This window comes from Lates calcarifer, linkage group LG14, assembly GCF_001640805.2.
Source record: "Lates calcarifer isolate ASB-BC8 linkage group LG14, TLL_Latcal_v3, whole genome shotgun sequence".
Classification (NCBI taxonomy): Eukaryota; Metazoa; Chordata; class Actinopteri; family Centropomidae; genus Lates; species Lates calcarifer.
Window position 1 is genome coordinate 804,053 of NC_066846.1, and position 15,297 is coordinate 819,349.

Sequence of the window (15,297 nt, forward strand, 5' to 3'; positions counted from 1 at the left end):
GCTTTTTTGTGTTTTGTTGAGTCCTATTCTAGATTAAGTCATTAGGCTGGCAGAAACTAATACTCAACATCCAAGACATATAATAAAAGCACAATTCACATCATCATCATCATCATCACACAACTGGAGCAGAATAAAAAGTGATTACTCTTCAACTGTATCAACATTTTAAGTGCTCTGTTGTTTTAAGTTGTCTTAATTGAATTTCAGAAAGAAAACTATTATAATAAATAAATATGAACTATACAGCAAGAAAAAGAGGAAAATTGCATATAGAGTTGACTAGAAGTGACTTTGCTATAAACATATTTATTAAATATAGTAAACTATTGATACCATAAACAACATACCCTGGTTAAAAGTGGCTTAAGCCCAAAATTATCTGGCTAACTATCTAATCTCACTCTGTGATACAGGCCTCAAAATGGGTTGAAGGGCACTAGCCTTCACATTTCCATCTTGAATTTATTTGTTTTGTCCTCTTGCTCAGACACAGATTTGCATCTTGCAAAACACTGACAGGAATAAGTAAATTGTTATCAAGGTTTTGAGACAACTGTTTGCACATTTGCAAACATTGACTCACAGGCCCTCATGGTGTAAAAGTGGTGAAAAGAGACAGTGAATCACTCTCCTCTGCAGGTAGGAAGGAAGGGGTGGGGTGGAGGTAAGTCAGAACTCAAAGTGGGAGCATATATACTACAAATTAAAGCAAGGAGAAAGAGATACTCAAAGTTTAAGTGTTGTTTACTGTTACCTTTGAAGCAGTATGAGTTTTAGCAACATAAGTCTTAATTCTCAAGACTAAGTCCAACTAACCTTACCTAAAATTTTGGAAACAACAAGCAAGCTGAACCTGGACTTAGTTTTTGTCAAGTTACAGCAGAATATTTGAAAGTGTAAAGAACTAAGGAGTCCAGGAACTAAACATAACTGATATTTCACAGTACTTATGTAGTTCCGGTTTTCAGTGCCTCTACATTTCTCCCCAGTGTGCTGTTTTGTGAATACACCAGGACAACCAAGGAAACATTGGGTGGATCCAAGCTAGATCCAGGCCAAGTCCAAACTGGTGCAAAGATGCCAAGAGTCCAGTGTGTGTTGTCTGTGATATCGCTGCAGGGCTTATCTGGATTTATGCTTGTTTCAGTGTTTGAGAGCAGGTATGAGATGTGTTTCAGTCTCTATTTGTGTGTTTTGTCTGGTCTTATGATGGGTCAACAGGAACTGGTCATGTTATGTAACTGAGCAAGTTGAGATGTTTGTTTAATGCAAGTGTATTCATGAATGCAGCGCACCAGTCCTTTGTCTGTACATTTAGTCTGGTTCACCATAACCTCACCCACTTACTCACCCAAACCACATGCAGGTAAACACAGGCCAGTTTTCCGTTGCTTATCCCTTTTAACTCCTACTTTTTACACACTGAACTCTTTCAGCATGACTTTGCTCAGAGCAATGGAAAGGTTATGTAACAGAGTCATTTTAGATTGTTATTGTAGGCTTTGAATGTACACTCTGTGGCCATTTTATTAGGTATACCTGTACAATCTAAATCAATCCAATAGATTTTTTCGACAATAAAGTCTACCTTTGTGGTGGTGTTAAACTGGACTGCATTATATACAGAGATGTTTCTAGTATGCTGCCCTACTCATTTATGTAAACGGAAAGGACAGAACAGCTCTTAGTATATGTAATCTACCTTTATTTAACAATACATAATATGAACAAACTAAGTATATTTTGTAGCTTCAGTTTCCATTATGGATGATAAACCTGACTTTCATTATTTAAAAAATCATAATAGTATTGGAAAATCTTGCCACACATTGGGCTGATGGGGTTTATTCAGCAGAATGAATTATGCTATAGTGCACTCAAGTCAGTCCTGGTCATGGAAATCACTTATAAAGAGTGAGTGTGTTGTTTGGTCAAATTCTTTTGATGTGAGATAATGCACTTACCAGTCACAGCAGCAGGCTTCCCTTCGTGTCTATGTTGACTCCAACATCAGACCCCCCACTTTTACTTCCTTTATGCACAAGCCCTTTTCATAATACCGTGCTTTGGAAATATGAGAATTTACAGCAGTAAGAAACTGCTGGTATCAGTCCTTATCTTAATGAAGCAAATGCTTTGTAAACACTTCACTAGGCACAGTTTCTGAATACATTTGAAGTGAGAAATAACTAATGCATCTGGAGTCTCAATGTGTATCTGCTGTTCCTAGTTTCCTTTTTAGTTATATAGGGTGACCAGTGATTGTTTTGGTGAGTATCTGGGACAGCTGAACAGATGCTACCACACTTAAATTTTGAAGTGAAAACCCAGGTCACTAAATGAAGTCGTAACATAAATGTAGTTGAATGAATTTCATGGCATCCATCCAATACCTGTTATTTCAGTCAGGACCAAGGTGGTGGACTGACTGACTGAATCTGTCATTATATAGGTGCCAAACATAGTTTCTATTGTATCATTTCATCATCTAACATCATACTATACCAGTAATATTTGACCTATGTCTACTTGATGTTAACATTATGCCCTTGCAGTTCTAGAGGCTTGGTGACAGAGTGACCACTTGCACAGCTATCCATTAACATACCTATTCTAGCAACCCATACAAGATAGCCTGGCTGGCTAGAGTAGGCTGAACTGTAAGGTAATAGTTCAGGACTGTCTTTGAACCCTCAGCTTCTGTCAATCGAGGCACTGCTAAACAATCTTTTTTGTGAGAGATACTCCGGCAGAGCAGGATTATACAAAACTGAAATGGTGTGACACTAAAGAACTAATATGATAATCTGCTCTGCTTTGGATGTCAGCACTATCAAGAAGGCTTGCAATTGGTCATCAACTTTTTCATTGTTAGTATATTATACAATGATGTTTTACTCTCTGTATTTCAATGTCAAGTTCTCTCTGTTTTCTGTTTTTGGACACCAAACCAAAGTTTGAACATTGGGTGGAAACATCAGACAGTATAATTTTGAAGAAAATTAGTGATAGTGTTCCTGTTAGAAGTATCTGCCACCTCAATACTACTCAACTGAATCTGTCTTATTTTTTCCAACATACCATAATCCTTAAAGTATTCAAAATAAACATGATAACATTTCTTAGTTTCTGCTAGGAAGTCAGGAAGTGTGACTGACTGTATCCATTGATTCACTTCCTGTTTTCAGTCCCATGAGGCATATGCTGTTGTCTGATGTGACATGACAATACCTGCTAAAACAGGGGCTGTTCCTGTTTGTTCTTCTTCATACATACAGGGGCATCTGCAGTTGCCACGGAGTTGCCCAAATATGTCTCGCAAGGGAACATGTCAGTGCGTCTTCCATGCTGACTGGGACTTCACACTCACTCCAAAAACTGGTGCAGGTTTCAGTAAGTATTTTGTGTCCTATTTAGTTTATTTTCATTTTAAAAAGAAAGAAAAATAACTCATCCTCGCTTTTAATGCTTGTGCCTATCAGCATGAGGAGTGCCATCCCAGTCTGCAACAAAATTCATTACTACTAGAGGGACTGTAATGACTACTATGGTAAGGCACAAAAACTATTTGGTTACAGAAAGGTCATATTCTGGGTTTGCATTCTAACGAACCATCCGTCTACCATCACCCTACAACACCCTTTCTCTGTACAGAGTAGCAGTAAATAACCATGCCCTTATCTTATATTGATGGAAAGTGACTGGCCAGTCATCTCTGGAGCTCGGCTGTTAGCTGCCAAGATAGCCAGTTGGTCTCGCCCAATTGGAGGTTCTTCATATCCAAAAACATAGGGGCAATTTTGCAAATAGGCTTTTCTTACAAAAAAGTAAATGGTTACTTTATCACCAGGAATGATATCAAATTTATAATGTATTAGCAGCCCTGGCCCAGTTTTGAGCCAGGCTCAAAATCTGTGCCATCATAAAATGCACTCTGGGACACTTGGCTTCCCAAGTCCACAATAGTCAGCCTTGAAGGTACACAGGATAAAACAGGTAGAGTGAGAACACTTCTGGTCATTTGGGCTGTACTTGGCTAGACGCAGACTAAGTTGGGCCATGACTAATGATGTTTCACGGTAAATAAGAACAGTACAGACAAGAACATAGATTGAGAAAGGTCTTCTGTCGTGTTTGCTAACATAGGACACAGATTATTTACAAATGTTGGAAAATCCTATTATCAATTTTGCTGGTTGCTGTGGAGCGAAATCACTGAGGGCTTTTTAAAAAACAGTACGTTAAAAAATACCAGAGTTATCCTTCAAGTCCTGTCCCATTGAAAATTTAAATCATAACAAAACAGCAGCTGAATCTTTTCAAACATTGCATGGGGAACACTGCATGTCATGTGCACATGAAAGATTTAGTGAAGGCAGAGAGGATGTCCAAGACGATGAACGTTCTGTGCGCCTGTGCACATCAAAAACCTCTGAAAACATTCAACAAACTGAACAAATCATTGGAAGTGGTCGAGGACTCAGTATAAGAATGAGAGCAGAAATGGTCTCCATTGATAAAGAGACAGTTTGGCAAATTTTGCATGAAAATTTGAACAAGTGTGAGCTAAAGTTGTCCCAAAATCTCTGACTCCTGATCTAAAGGAAAAGCAGTTGTCCCAAAAACAAATCCCAGTGCTTGATCACCCTCCCTATTCACCTGATCTAGTCACCGTGTGACTTTTTCCTTTTTCCTATGATCAAATCTGTACTCAAAGGAACACGTTTTGAGTCTGTCAGAAGTTAAGAAAAGAACCACAGAGGTTCTGAGACAACTGTCTGAAGACCTACTGCACTGCTTTGATCAGTGGAAGACCCGAATGCTGCAGTGTGTTGATGCAGAAGGGGAGTATGTTGAAGGAGAAAGACATTGAAAAGTGTTTATGTTAATAAAATTGTATTACAGCATTATTCTCATTATTTAATAGCCGTACCCTGTATAATCATCCAGTATGGACAAGACTAAATGTTTAGAGGAAGATTCATAACATGGTTATCCCACTTAAAGCCACGTAAAGCCAAACATCAAAGCAAACAGTTTGTAATGCCCTCTCATTCTATCACATGTTCTCTGAAATCAGAAAAACTGCAAAGACAGGATGATGCTATTTGTCATGTGCACCGATGATTTAATGTGTAGTTTCATGTTATTAGTAAAACATTCAATACTTAGCAAGAACAGATTGCTGCAACACCCTGTTGTATTGCTGATACGATCAGAACACCAGTTCAGACTGGTCTGATGAGTCACTTGTTACATGCTTTTTCTGCTTCTGTGTATGTTTTCAGCATTTCAGGTGTACCCAATATAGGAAAAACAACACTCAAATCTACAATGTCATTCTGTTAAGCATCTGACAGCCAACCCTAAAGGTGAAAAGGTCAGCTAGTGAAACAGAGTCCCCTCTCTAACCATACCATGTGCTTATTTCCCTTTTCTCACTTCTGCAACATTTCCTCCTCTGCAACATCCTGTATGCCTAACATGAGGATGAACCCATCACTGGAAAACCACAGTTACTAAGAATTCGTGAGAAGTTGACCAAGATGTTACATTTAAAAAATGGGGACACTTAAGTCCGTATATTCAGTCAGTATACATTCTATGGCATAATTCAGTGGCTGTAGTTACATCAAGCAAATGTTTTCTCCTCATGTGAGGAGTCTGCAAAAGTATTTAGATGTGGTGTCTTGCCAGATTGGACTGACAAAAAATCCAAAAACAAACAAAGCACTAATGTGCATTAATTGTTTTTCTAATTCCTGTTTCCTTGTGTGTCCACCACTGAGACTGGTCCAGGACTGGAAGCAGAAAGAGCTAGCCACTGTGTAAAATAATGTTTAAAAAAAACAAAAACAAAAAAAAAACATTTAAATCATATGGGCATTTTCAAGTTGGATTTCACTGTCATTAGATATTATAACTCCAAATACTGTAAGTCTCAAGTGACAGAGGAAATGAGATGAGAGAATTATTCTTAGTGGCTGTATTAGAAAAGAAAACCAAATACACCACTTGGGGAAATACACCCCAGGAAGTAAGCAACTGGGAAATTGGCCAAAAAATAATTGCCAAATACCAAGAACCTTTAATCCACAGTTAAACAAGGCACACAGACTCATTCACTGAAGGGGCAGAGACATGATTCAATATGAACTTTTTGATTAGATTGAAAAACTAAAGGAAATAATGTGATATGACTGAAAAATACATCAGCAAGTGACTGGAAATTAACAGAGTAGATTCCAGATAAAACTATTAAAATATTCTTTAACTACAAAACCTTCTTTATTATTATTAAAATCTTTTAAAAATATAGTCATTTAGAATATACTTCCGTTACTCAAAAGAAACAAACCAAAGCTAAGCCTAAGTGGGTTGAGGCCGTGAATGGAGCAGCAGCCTATACTAAGGGATGTCTAGGGATGTTACCATAGACTCAGTAGTCCAGTCACAGCAAACTAAACATTCACACAACAAACAAGAGAACCACTCATGTGTCCCAGTGCCTTAAACACAGCAAACTGTGAAGGGACCTCACGCAGGGTGACTCCTTCAGTAAACTGGCAGCCAGCTCCACTGAAACTGAAGAAAGAGAAAAAAAATGGAACTATAAAGTTATCAGAATGAGCTAAAAATACCAATTGTTGCCAACACATTTTAGTGTTTTAAGACGTATAGAATTATCTTCAATCTACAATAAGACAATTTAACAGTAGTCCAGGCCCTGCTTGTGACCACAGTATAAAACTAGTAAGCCCCACTGGGATACCCTGGCAAAGAGGCCAAAACAATAATCCATCTCATTTCCCATCTCAATGCAGCTTCTTCCTAAAGGTAACAGTGTTTTTTACAGAATGAATGAGTAGACCTACAGCTAGAGCACATGGCAAAAGCAATGGGAAAGGAGGAGCAAGTGAACAGACCAGCTTTTCCCAGTTTTCCCTATCCCACATGCACACCTCTAAGGCTGCATGTGCTATGTTAGCGGCACAAGGGGGAACTACACAATAATAGGCAGGTGGTTTTAATGTTATGGCTGATCAGTGTACAAGCGCACCAGATAAATCAGATAACTAATGGGAAAAAAGAAGAAAAAACAATGAAAGAACAAAGTTTTGACCCACATCAGCTTTAGCTGATTTAAAAGATAGTCGTTGCTGTTTCAGAGCTGCACCACTGGCATCATTCTCCACCTCCTCAACAGGCCTTGCTACCAGTGTTGCAGAGTTTTATTTTAATGTATCCATGCTTTCCTCATAGTTGGCTGGAGAATTACAGTAAGTAAGAGAGCAGCTTGTAGGGCCCAAAGGTCAGTTAATTAGGTCTTATACATACAGTAAGTTAGGCAACAATTACTGCTTTATCTCTTGGGATGAGTCTGCGTGTATGATGTTATGTATTGTCTTGGCAACACTTGAGTCCCATGTTCCTGAAACCCACACAGAGAACTGAGTGGGTGGTGCAAGTTCAATTTCCATTCACAGGCATATATGGAATGTAGTAAATCCTTGGGGATTGTGGGGGTTATGCTAAGTTACAGTAAACAGATGTGTTGATACATCTGTATAGTTTATGTCTGTAAAGATTCTCAGTCATCCAAGTCATGGTTACCCAAGAAAGGCTGAGTCAAAGGTAAGTGGACTTGGCTGCAGGTATTTGATATTTGACTGGTGGGGAAACTCAAGGGGTAACTCAAGTCCATCACTTGGTTCGTGGGTGCAGGTGTAGGTAATCTGCTGAGGCTTGACCTGAGCAATTGGCCATTCTGTGTTGAGCCATGCACCAAATCATCGCACAGTTTGTCATACTGTGAACCAGATGATACTGCATTGTGTTGCAGTAAAAGTTAAACCTCAAGATTTACATTTGGATATTTTCAGTGCAAACATGAGTATTGTGTGTGGAGATTAGGGTGGTGGTCGTATCACAATCTAACCATTTTGTTAAAACCATAAACACAATCACTAAACCATACTGGCTGTCTTTTTTAGACAGGGCTGGCATGATTTGCACAATAATCATAGGCAGCTTATGTAATTATGTTTATTGATACCGTGATGTTCTGGTAATTCTGTTATATAAACACAACCTATTATATGTAGTGTTTTTCTTATTGATGTTCAGTTTCTGTCACTAGATAATATTTCAAAGCTAAATTCCATTCACTTCCATTTAATTGGGGTAATCCCTTTCTTGACTCCCTTCATTACATAGTATTTGCCATGCCATTGATACTTAAGTTTGTCCTTTCTTCACTGAGGACAGACATCAAACACACCACAGCTAAGTCATGTCAGCTCCAGGAAGTTCTTACTGGTTTTGCTTTTTAACTTCTAACAAACTAAGTGGCTTCAATAAGGATTTTTGTGGATCTGCCAGAGGCCTCAATCAAGATAGATCTGGAAAATGTGGGTGTTAATTTCCATTCTCTGTCCCGTTTACCAGATGCTTGGTGAGTAGTGGGAGAAGGAATGTTGAAACCCATGACCAAATTTGGTTTTTTGATGTGTCACCACCCAAAGTGAGAGTCTAGAGTGACTGTATGAAAGATAAGCTGTTAGCTTGGTGATAAAAACCATCAGAAAAATGTATTAATAATATTAATATTATAATATTATCTCATTGTAAGTGTGAGTGTAATCTTGCAATTCTCAGTAGCAGAGAGAAAGTGTAGTGCTCAGTAAATTTCCTGACTGTGAATATCCAGGTTGGCTGAGAAGTCCTAACTCCTGGTGATGAAAACCATGTGATATGATTAAAAGCTCCAGTACAGCTACTAAATGGACTTTGACATTTGTTTTGTTTGTTTCTGAAAGGTCATGAGTACATTTCAAAACTCTCCAGGTGATGGATATAATGTCTTTCTCAAAACATGACAAAATGGTCCTATTTAACCAGGTAGCAGTAACTGTGGAGCAGTAAATCTCCAATTCTAAGACAGTAATGATATCCTCTGCATACTAATATGACATGGTGCAGGTAAACTTTCATTCTCCCCAGATTTTTATTGTTTCATTGTTTCAGTCACTCTTGATAAGCTTTTCCTGGACCAAAGTTTAATAAACTTAATAAACATTGTAAATTCATATGTTTTTAGGGATGAAAAGTTGGGGTTGATTTTTGGTTACAGTAAGATCACAAAACACTTTCATTCATCAGAAAATGAAACAAACAAAAAACAAAACATTAACACAATTTTCTCTACAGCCTTTAGATATTTTCTTCAGGGGAAACACAGTCTGACGGCGCAGCACCTGGCTGTCAGCCAGCTGATGACAATCTGCAACATTTATCACATTCAGACATTCAGACCCAGGGAGATCCATGAGTAAAAAACATGACTGTTCCTTTCTCTCTGAGGACACTGTCCTGCACATGCCAGAGTGATGTGTGTGTGTGTGTGTGTGTGTGTGTGTGTGTGTGTGTGTGTGTGTGTGTGTGTGTGTGTGTGTGTTTGGAAGAGACAGGGACAGTTCAGTGAGTTTCCATATGGTCTGAAAAGCTTCAGGCAAAAGACAGAAAAGAAAAGCAGGAGAGGGAGGAGGAGGGAGAGAGTGTGTTCCTGAAAAGGAAGCTTGTCCAGACAGTGTCAGATGACATCATCGTCTCTAATAATGTGCGTGCGTAGGTGGGGGTGGGGTTCTCAACCATGCAGCCCTACACTATAAAAAGAGGAAACCCCATTCAATCCTTCAGACTTAAGCAGCAGCAGCAGAGAACAAGACTGACACTGAAACAACAACCTGAGGCACTACATCTGACACACTCCAACCACCAGGTAAGACTAAACAAGCCTTGGACATTAGAATTATAAATGTAATATTCTTTAAAAAGCTGGAAGATTTTTTTTAGTTAGCCAAACATAACTCCATCCTAAGTAGATGTGACATTAAAGTGCTGCTTACACATGAATGCATCAGTAATTGAAATTATCAATCAAATGTAGTACAGACACTGTTCAAAACTATAGAGTTACAACAGTGTCAGGGAGCAGCTAAGTGCAAATATAAGCAGGGGTTTGAGTGAAAAGTGAATGTGAATAGCTGAGGGGATGAATGACTAATTGAATGTATTCATCCTGGCAAGGTTGTTTTGATAATTACAGTCTGATGGGAGGAACTGGCATAACAGAAGAGGGAGATGTTACAGCTCCTGTACACCAAGTAATATTTTATGTCACGATAGATAAAAATAAAAAAATTAAAAAACATAAAGATGCTGGACAAACACAATGTTTAAAAGTTTTGATGGAGCAATAATTAGGTATACAGCTTGTAGAAAAGGTAATAACTGGACCTTGGCTAATGTATGAGTTCTATAATCAAGGTCCATTGAAGAGGAGTGATGGATTAGACTAAATGTTAAACTGATGGAATAAATAAGTAGTTCCCAACCTTTCTGGCTTATGACCTCCTAAAACAAAGTCTGTGGACAACCCCTCGTCACTGTTTGCATATACAGATGGATGACATATTGAAGGAAAAATCTATCACCTATGGGAGATTATGGGTTGATGTGTTAGACAGCACTCCAAACACAAAATGAGGGAGCATCTTTTGGATGAATGGTGTTCCATCACTCCAGCAGAGTTCAGACACTATCAATGCCAAGGAGCACTGAAGCTGTTCTGCCAAGTCATTGTGAACCAACACATTACTGAGACACTGTATATTGGTTTTTATCTCTCATTTGTGACATATATACAGTATTATGTCCACCACTTTAAGCACAATATAATTTTGTTTTGTTTATATATTTTTTTTCATGTCATTTCTTCTGAATACTGAATACATGATAGGGAACTTTTCTCAAGTCACTCAGTTGTTTTGTTTTCTTTTTTGATTACTGCACAATACATTCATTTGTAAGAATGGCAAAAAGTTCTTTTTCTGTTTGTTTTTAATGATTGATGTGAAGTCATTTCCTGTATAACCACGCCCTTCGTGTTCACTTTTCTGGAAGCTAAAAATATCCTTAGTTTTGTCTTGGCTCCAAAGTTTTATAGAAAACATCTGTTCATGTTTAGAATTGTTCTACAGCGTTGCACAATCCAATATATTTACTGCTCCCTCTTAATAAGAAACAGAAACAAATGTGGGATCCATCCACTTCTTTTTACAGTGGAGCAATATTTTGTCCTGATATTTGCTGAGCTCTTGCTCTGCCTCTGGGGTAAGGTGCACTATTTACACTCACATGGTTGATGCATTTTACATATTTATGCAAAGAAGAGTCAGAGCGTTAGTGTAACTGGCCCAGTGACTGTGTGCATTCAAACTGCTGTAAAACTGAATCTGAGTTTAAACCAACATAACTAGGCATGCACCTGTTCTCTGCTTTCTCTCCCAGGATGCTCTGCGCTTACATTTTCATGTTGCTGACCCTGAGCAGAGTAGGGCTGGGCTCTCTGCAGGACAAACAGACTGACTTTGGCCTGAAGGTATTCCTCCAGCTCAGCCAGGGCTCTGTGGACAAGAACCTGGCCTTCTCCCCATATGGTGTGGCCTCTGTCCTGTCCATGGCTCAGCTTGGCGCCGCCGGAAATACCCGTAAGGCCTTGACCACTGCAATGGGCTTTTCTCTGCAAGGTAAGTGATATGGATTAAAAGATGATGACTTGGGGATTCTGGTATATATCTGTATATATAATTACACACTGGTTTCCACTGCATAAGGCTAGTAGTAGATTACAATAATAAAAATTTAATAATAATGATAATTACGATTAATAACAATTAGAATTGGAATAAATGTAATTCCACCACTAATTACAGAACTCCCTGCACTGAGGTTATATATACACTTATTTCAGTTTGTAACTATAATAATATTGAAAAATAATACTATTTTTTACCGATCAAAAACAAGTACACAATGCTTTGCAGATATAGAATAGACAAAGCATCGAGAAAATATATACTCACACACAAGAGCACATGAAACATGTGACGAAAAAAAAAGAAAAAAATAAGATTAAAAAAACAGTCAAGCATAAAACTAATTACAAGCGTGTAATGTAGGTTGGATGCCTGAACAAACAGTTTAATGGAGCTGTGAATGTAACAGTGACTTTGGTGAAATCACACAACTTAAACTCATCTCTCCTCTCCCGCAGAGCGAGGGATGTCACGGCAGCAGCGTCTTCTGCAGCGGGATCTGTCCAGTGAGGAGGGCGTGGAGATAGCTGGTGGGGTGATGGTGGAGAGGAAGATGAGTCTGGAGAAGGGATACCGCCGTGCCCTGGCCAAGGCCTTCCAGACCCACCCACACCAGATGGACTTCACTAAGCCAGACCAGGCGGTTGCCATCATCAACTCGTGGGTCTCAGACCACACTGCAGGTACTCGCTCTGTCCAACTAACACCATGTCATCTCCGAAGAACGCCTCTGCAATCATCTTTGTTTTAAGGGGCTTGCTTTCTTTTGTGACTTATTTTTTCTACCTTTTCTTCTGTAGGTTCCATCCCTGAGTTCTTGGCAGCTGGATCTCTGACTGATGAGACCCGCCTGGTCCTCCTCAATGCTCTTCATTTCCAGGGCCTCTGGAAAGTTCCCTTTGACCCCAGACTGACACAGGAGAGGATGTTTCATTGTGCCAATGGCAGCACTGTGCCCGTGCACATGATGAGACTCACAAACCACTTCAGTTATGGTAGTGTGACCCAGGGCATGCATATATTTCATTCTGATACTGTGTTCCACAGGTGACAGTGTGTGCTAACACATCTATCTTCTCCTTAACCAACAGGTGAGTTTGTAACTACTGACGGGGTGGACTATGATGTCATTGAGGTTCCATATGAGGGTGAGTCACTCAGCATGCTCCTAGTGTCACCCTTTGAGCCAGAAGTCCCACTGAGTGTGCTCAGTGCAGATCTGAGCAGCAAGAGGATTAAGCAGTGGAGGGCAGAACTGAGGAACGTCAAGCGGCAGCTGGCCATGCCCAGGTGAGGGAAACAGTCAGACACTGTGTGGGAAGCTAACATTCACTTATTTTTGAAATGCTCTCTCATAGACTAAGTGCTGTTCTACATTTGTTTGTGTCATATTCAAGGCTAAAAGCCTAAAGCAACCAGAAAGAAGACTGAGGACTTGTGTTTGATTTTGCAGGTTTACTCTGAACTCTGAGGTGAATTTGAAAACAGCTCTGCTTAACATGGGTCTGGGAGACATGTTCAGTCTGGCTACTGCTGACTTCACACGCATCACCAGTAAGTTATTATTATTATTTTTTATTTGTAATTTTTTTTGGCACAAAAAAGGACAGTTTTCTTTGGCTTCATCTCACAGCATGTACACAAAAACAGGACAACGGAGGAGAGAGCCTGAATCATTCATTAATTTATCAAGTAATCAATAAATACACAGAGAGGCTAAGTGCAAAAGTGCATTCATACATTTGCCTATTTCTTTTTTGTAGCATCCCCCCAACCCCCAAGGGTAAAAACTCAAATTATGAGTATACAGATATTAGATCAATCATATTTCACCCTTAGATGTATCTGTGGCTCCTTATTCTAACCTCTGCAGTTTTGCCTTATTTATATAACCAAGTTTTCATAGCACATGATCATATTGGAAACTACAGTGAGTACAGTGCAGTCAGATGAACTATGTACTCTGTGTGTGTTTCTGCCCTGCAGCTGATGAAAGGCTGTGTGTGTCCAAAGTCCTCCAGAGAGTGAAGATTGAGGTGAATGAGCGAGGAACAAAGGGAGCGGCAGCAACAGGTGGGTTCACAAGTCAACCTCACACAGCGCGCGCGCACACACACACACACACACACACACACACACACACACAAACACACACAAACACACAAAATTCAAGTCAGTGAACTCAGTGAGGAATTTGAGAATGATGAATGATGAATGAATGATGCAGAGGGACCGGACACTTTCTCTTTGATTAAGGCATCAGGTCTCAATTTCAAACGTTTTAGCCATAAAATACTTTCAGAATTATTTTAGACATGCAAATGAAAGTTGAACAGTCAAACGCTGCAGAAGAACCACATATATCACACCACAGCATCCAAACATTGAGGCATAGTACTGATGAGCTTGTCTGTCTCCACAGTGGAGGTCATGTTGTTTTGATAGTGATTGACTTTACAGATTCACATTTCAAATTCAGTTGAGGACGCATTCTCTTTGTATTGTAATGTTTATTGACTGGCACTGGTACAGGAGTATAGGAGTTTTTACTATAACATGTAACAATAATAATTCCCTGATCTGATCTGATATTCAGGAGTACTGGTTCTGGTATCTGAGGCTGTGACAGAGACAATGAAGGGGGCCCACAGCAAATGTTTTGCACATATTACAGACACTGACCTGTTTTTCTTTTTGTCCCTCCCTCAGCCGCTGTCATGTTTTCTCGTATGGCAGTGGAGGAGATCACTCTGGACCGACCCTTCCTCTTCCTCATCCAGCACAAACACACAGGTAACACTATTATGTTTTGTTCACAATACAAGTCAGCTGAGCGGTCCAGGCAAAGTGCGTGGTGTAACCACTGTTTTCCCTTCTATGTTTAGGTGCTGTTCTGTTCATGGGTCAGTTCAATGAGCCTCAGGAACAATAAGCCGTGGATCTGTCTGAATACTGCTTCTCATACGCTACATGATGACCACACCAGACCACCAGGATTCATATGACAGGACAGACAATGGAAACAGGAGTTTATATGGATGTTGTTTATTTATTTCTCTGAATGTTTGTGGTTGACAAGACAGGAAGAAATATGAAGGAAGGTGAACAAATTAGGTTGTTTACTGTTGTTTGACTCAATAGTCACTGATGCACTTCACATAGCAAAATGTTGCTGCACACAGACTGGTGGCTGCATCAGTACAAAAAAAAGATGTATTTTTCTCTATTTTTACAATGTTGAATTTATTGTCTATTGGTGTTAAGTTGCAGTTATATTTTTGCAGTATTTATATTTATTAAAATTCTATGTTTTTACATAACTGCAGTGTCTGTAGTGAAATCTGTGGAAGGTCAACACTGACCTCTTGTGTCAGAAATCTTAAGTCATGACTTCCCTGACGTAAAACAACATGAACTACTCTGTATGTGGCCAGGCTTTACATGCACTCAGTGAAGGTCGGGTTAAATAAAATAAAAATAAAAATTTATAGGCCTACATGGTCAAGACAGCCTTGAACATCTGCTACTACTTTTTTCTACACGTGAAAATATTATTTTATTTTTTATTTATTTTAGATCATTATAAAATATGTAACTATGTAACATTATAAAATGTGTAATTCAAGAAGTCAAC

The 15,297-nt window shown here is 39.1% G+C and overlaps 1 protein-coding gene across 1 annotated transcript; it reads left to right on the top strand.

The window, feature by feature from the left end:
* Nucleotides 1-9,694: 9,694 nt before the first annotated feature.
* Nucleotides 9,695-14,983, top strand: serpine1 (serpin peptidase inhibitor, clade E (nexin, plasminogen activator inhibitor type 1), member 1). Its single transcript, XM_018671107.2, has 9 exons — nucleotides 9,695-9,784; nucleotides 11,356-11,594; nucleotides 12,122-12,346; nucleotides 12,464-12,658; nucleotides 12,755-12,953; nucleotides 13,117-13,217; nucleotides 13,650-13,736; nucleotides 14,373-14,456; nucleotides 14,549-14,983. The coding sequence occupies exons 2-9, from the start codon at nucleotides 11,357-11,359 to the stop codon at nucleotides 14,593-14,595; spliced, it is 1,176 nt and encodes a 391-aa protein (XP_018526623.1). The 5' UTR covers nucleotides 9,695-9,784; nucleotide 11,356; the 3' UTR covers nucleotides 14,596-14,983.
* The last annotated feature ends 314 nt before the right edge of the window (nucleotides 14,984-15,297 follow it).

Excerpts from the sequence above, each read along its gene's own strand:
- serpine1 (XM_018671107.2), top strand. The coding sequence starts at position 11,357 with ATGCTCTGCGCTTACATTTTCATGTTGCTGACCCTGAGCAGAGTAGGG. Across the intron at positions 11,595-12,121 it reads AATGGGCTTTTCTCTGCAAG|AGCGAGGGATGTCACGGCAG; the intron begins GTAAGTGATATG and ends CCTCTCCCGCAG. Across the intron at positions 13,218-13,649 it reads TGACTTCACACGCATCACCA|CTGATGAAAGGCTGTGTGTG; the intron begins GTAAGTTATTAT and ends TCTGCCCTGCAG.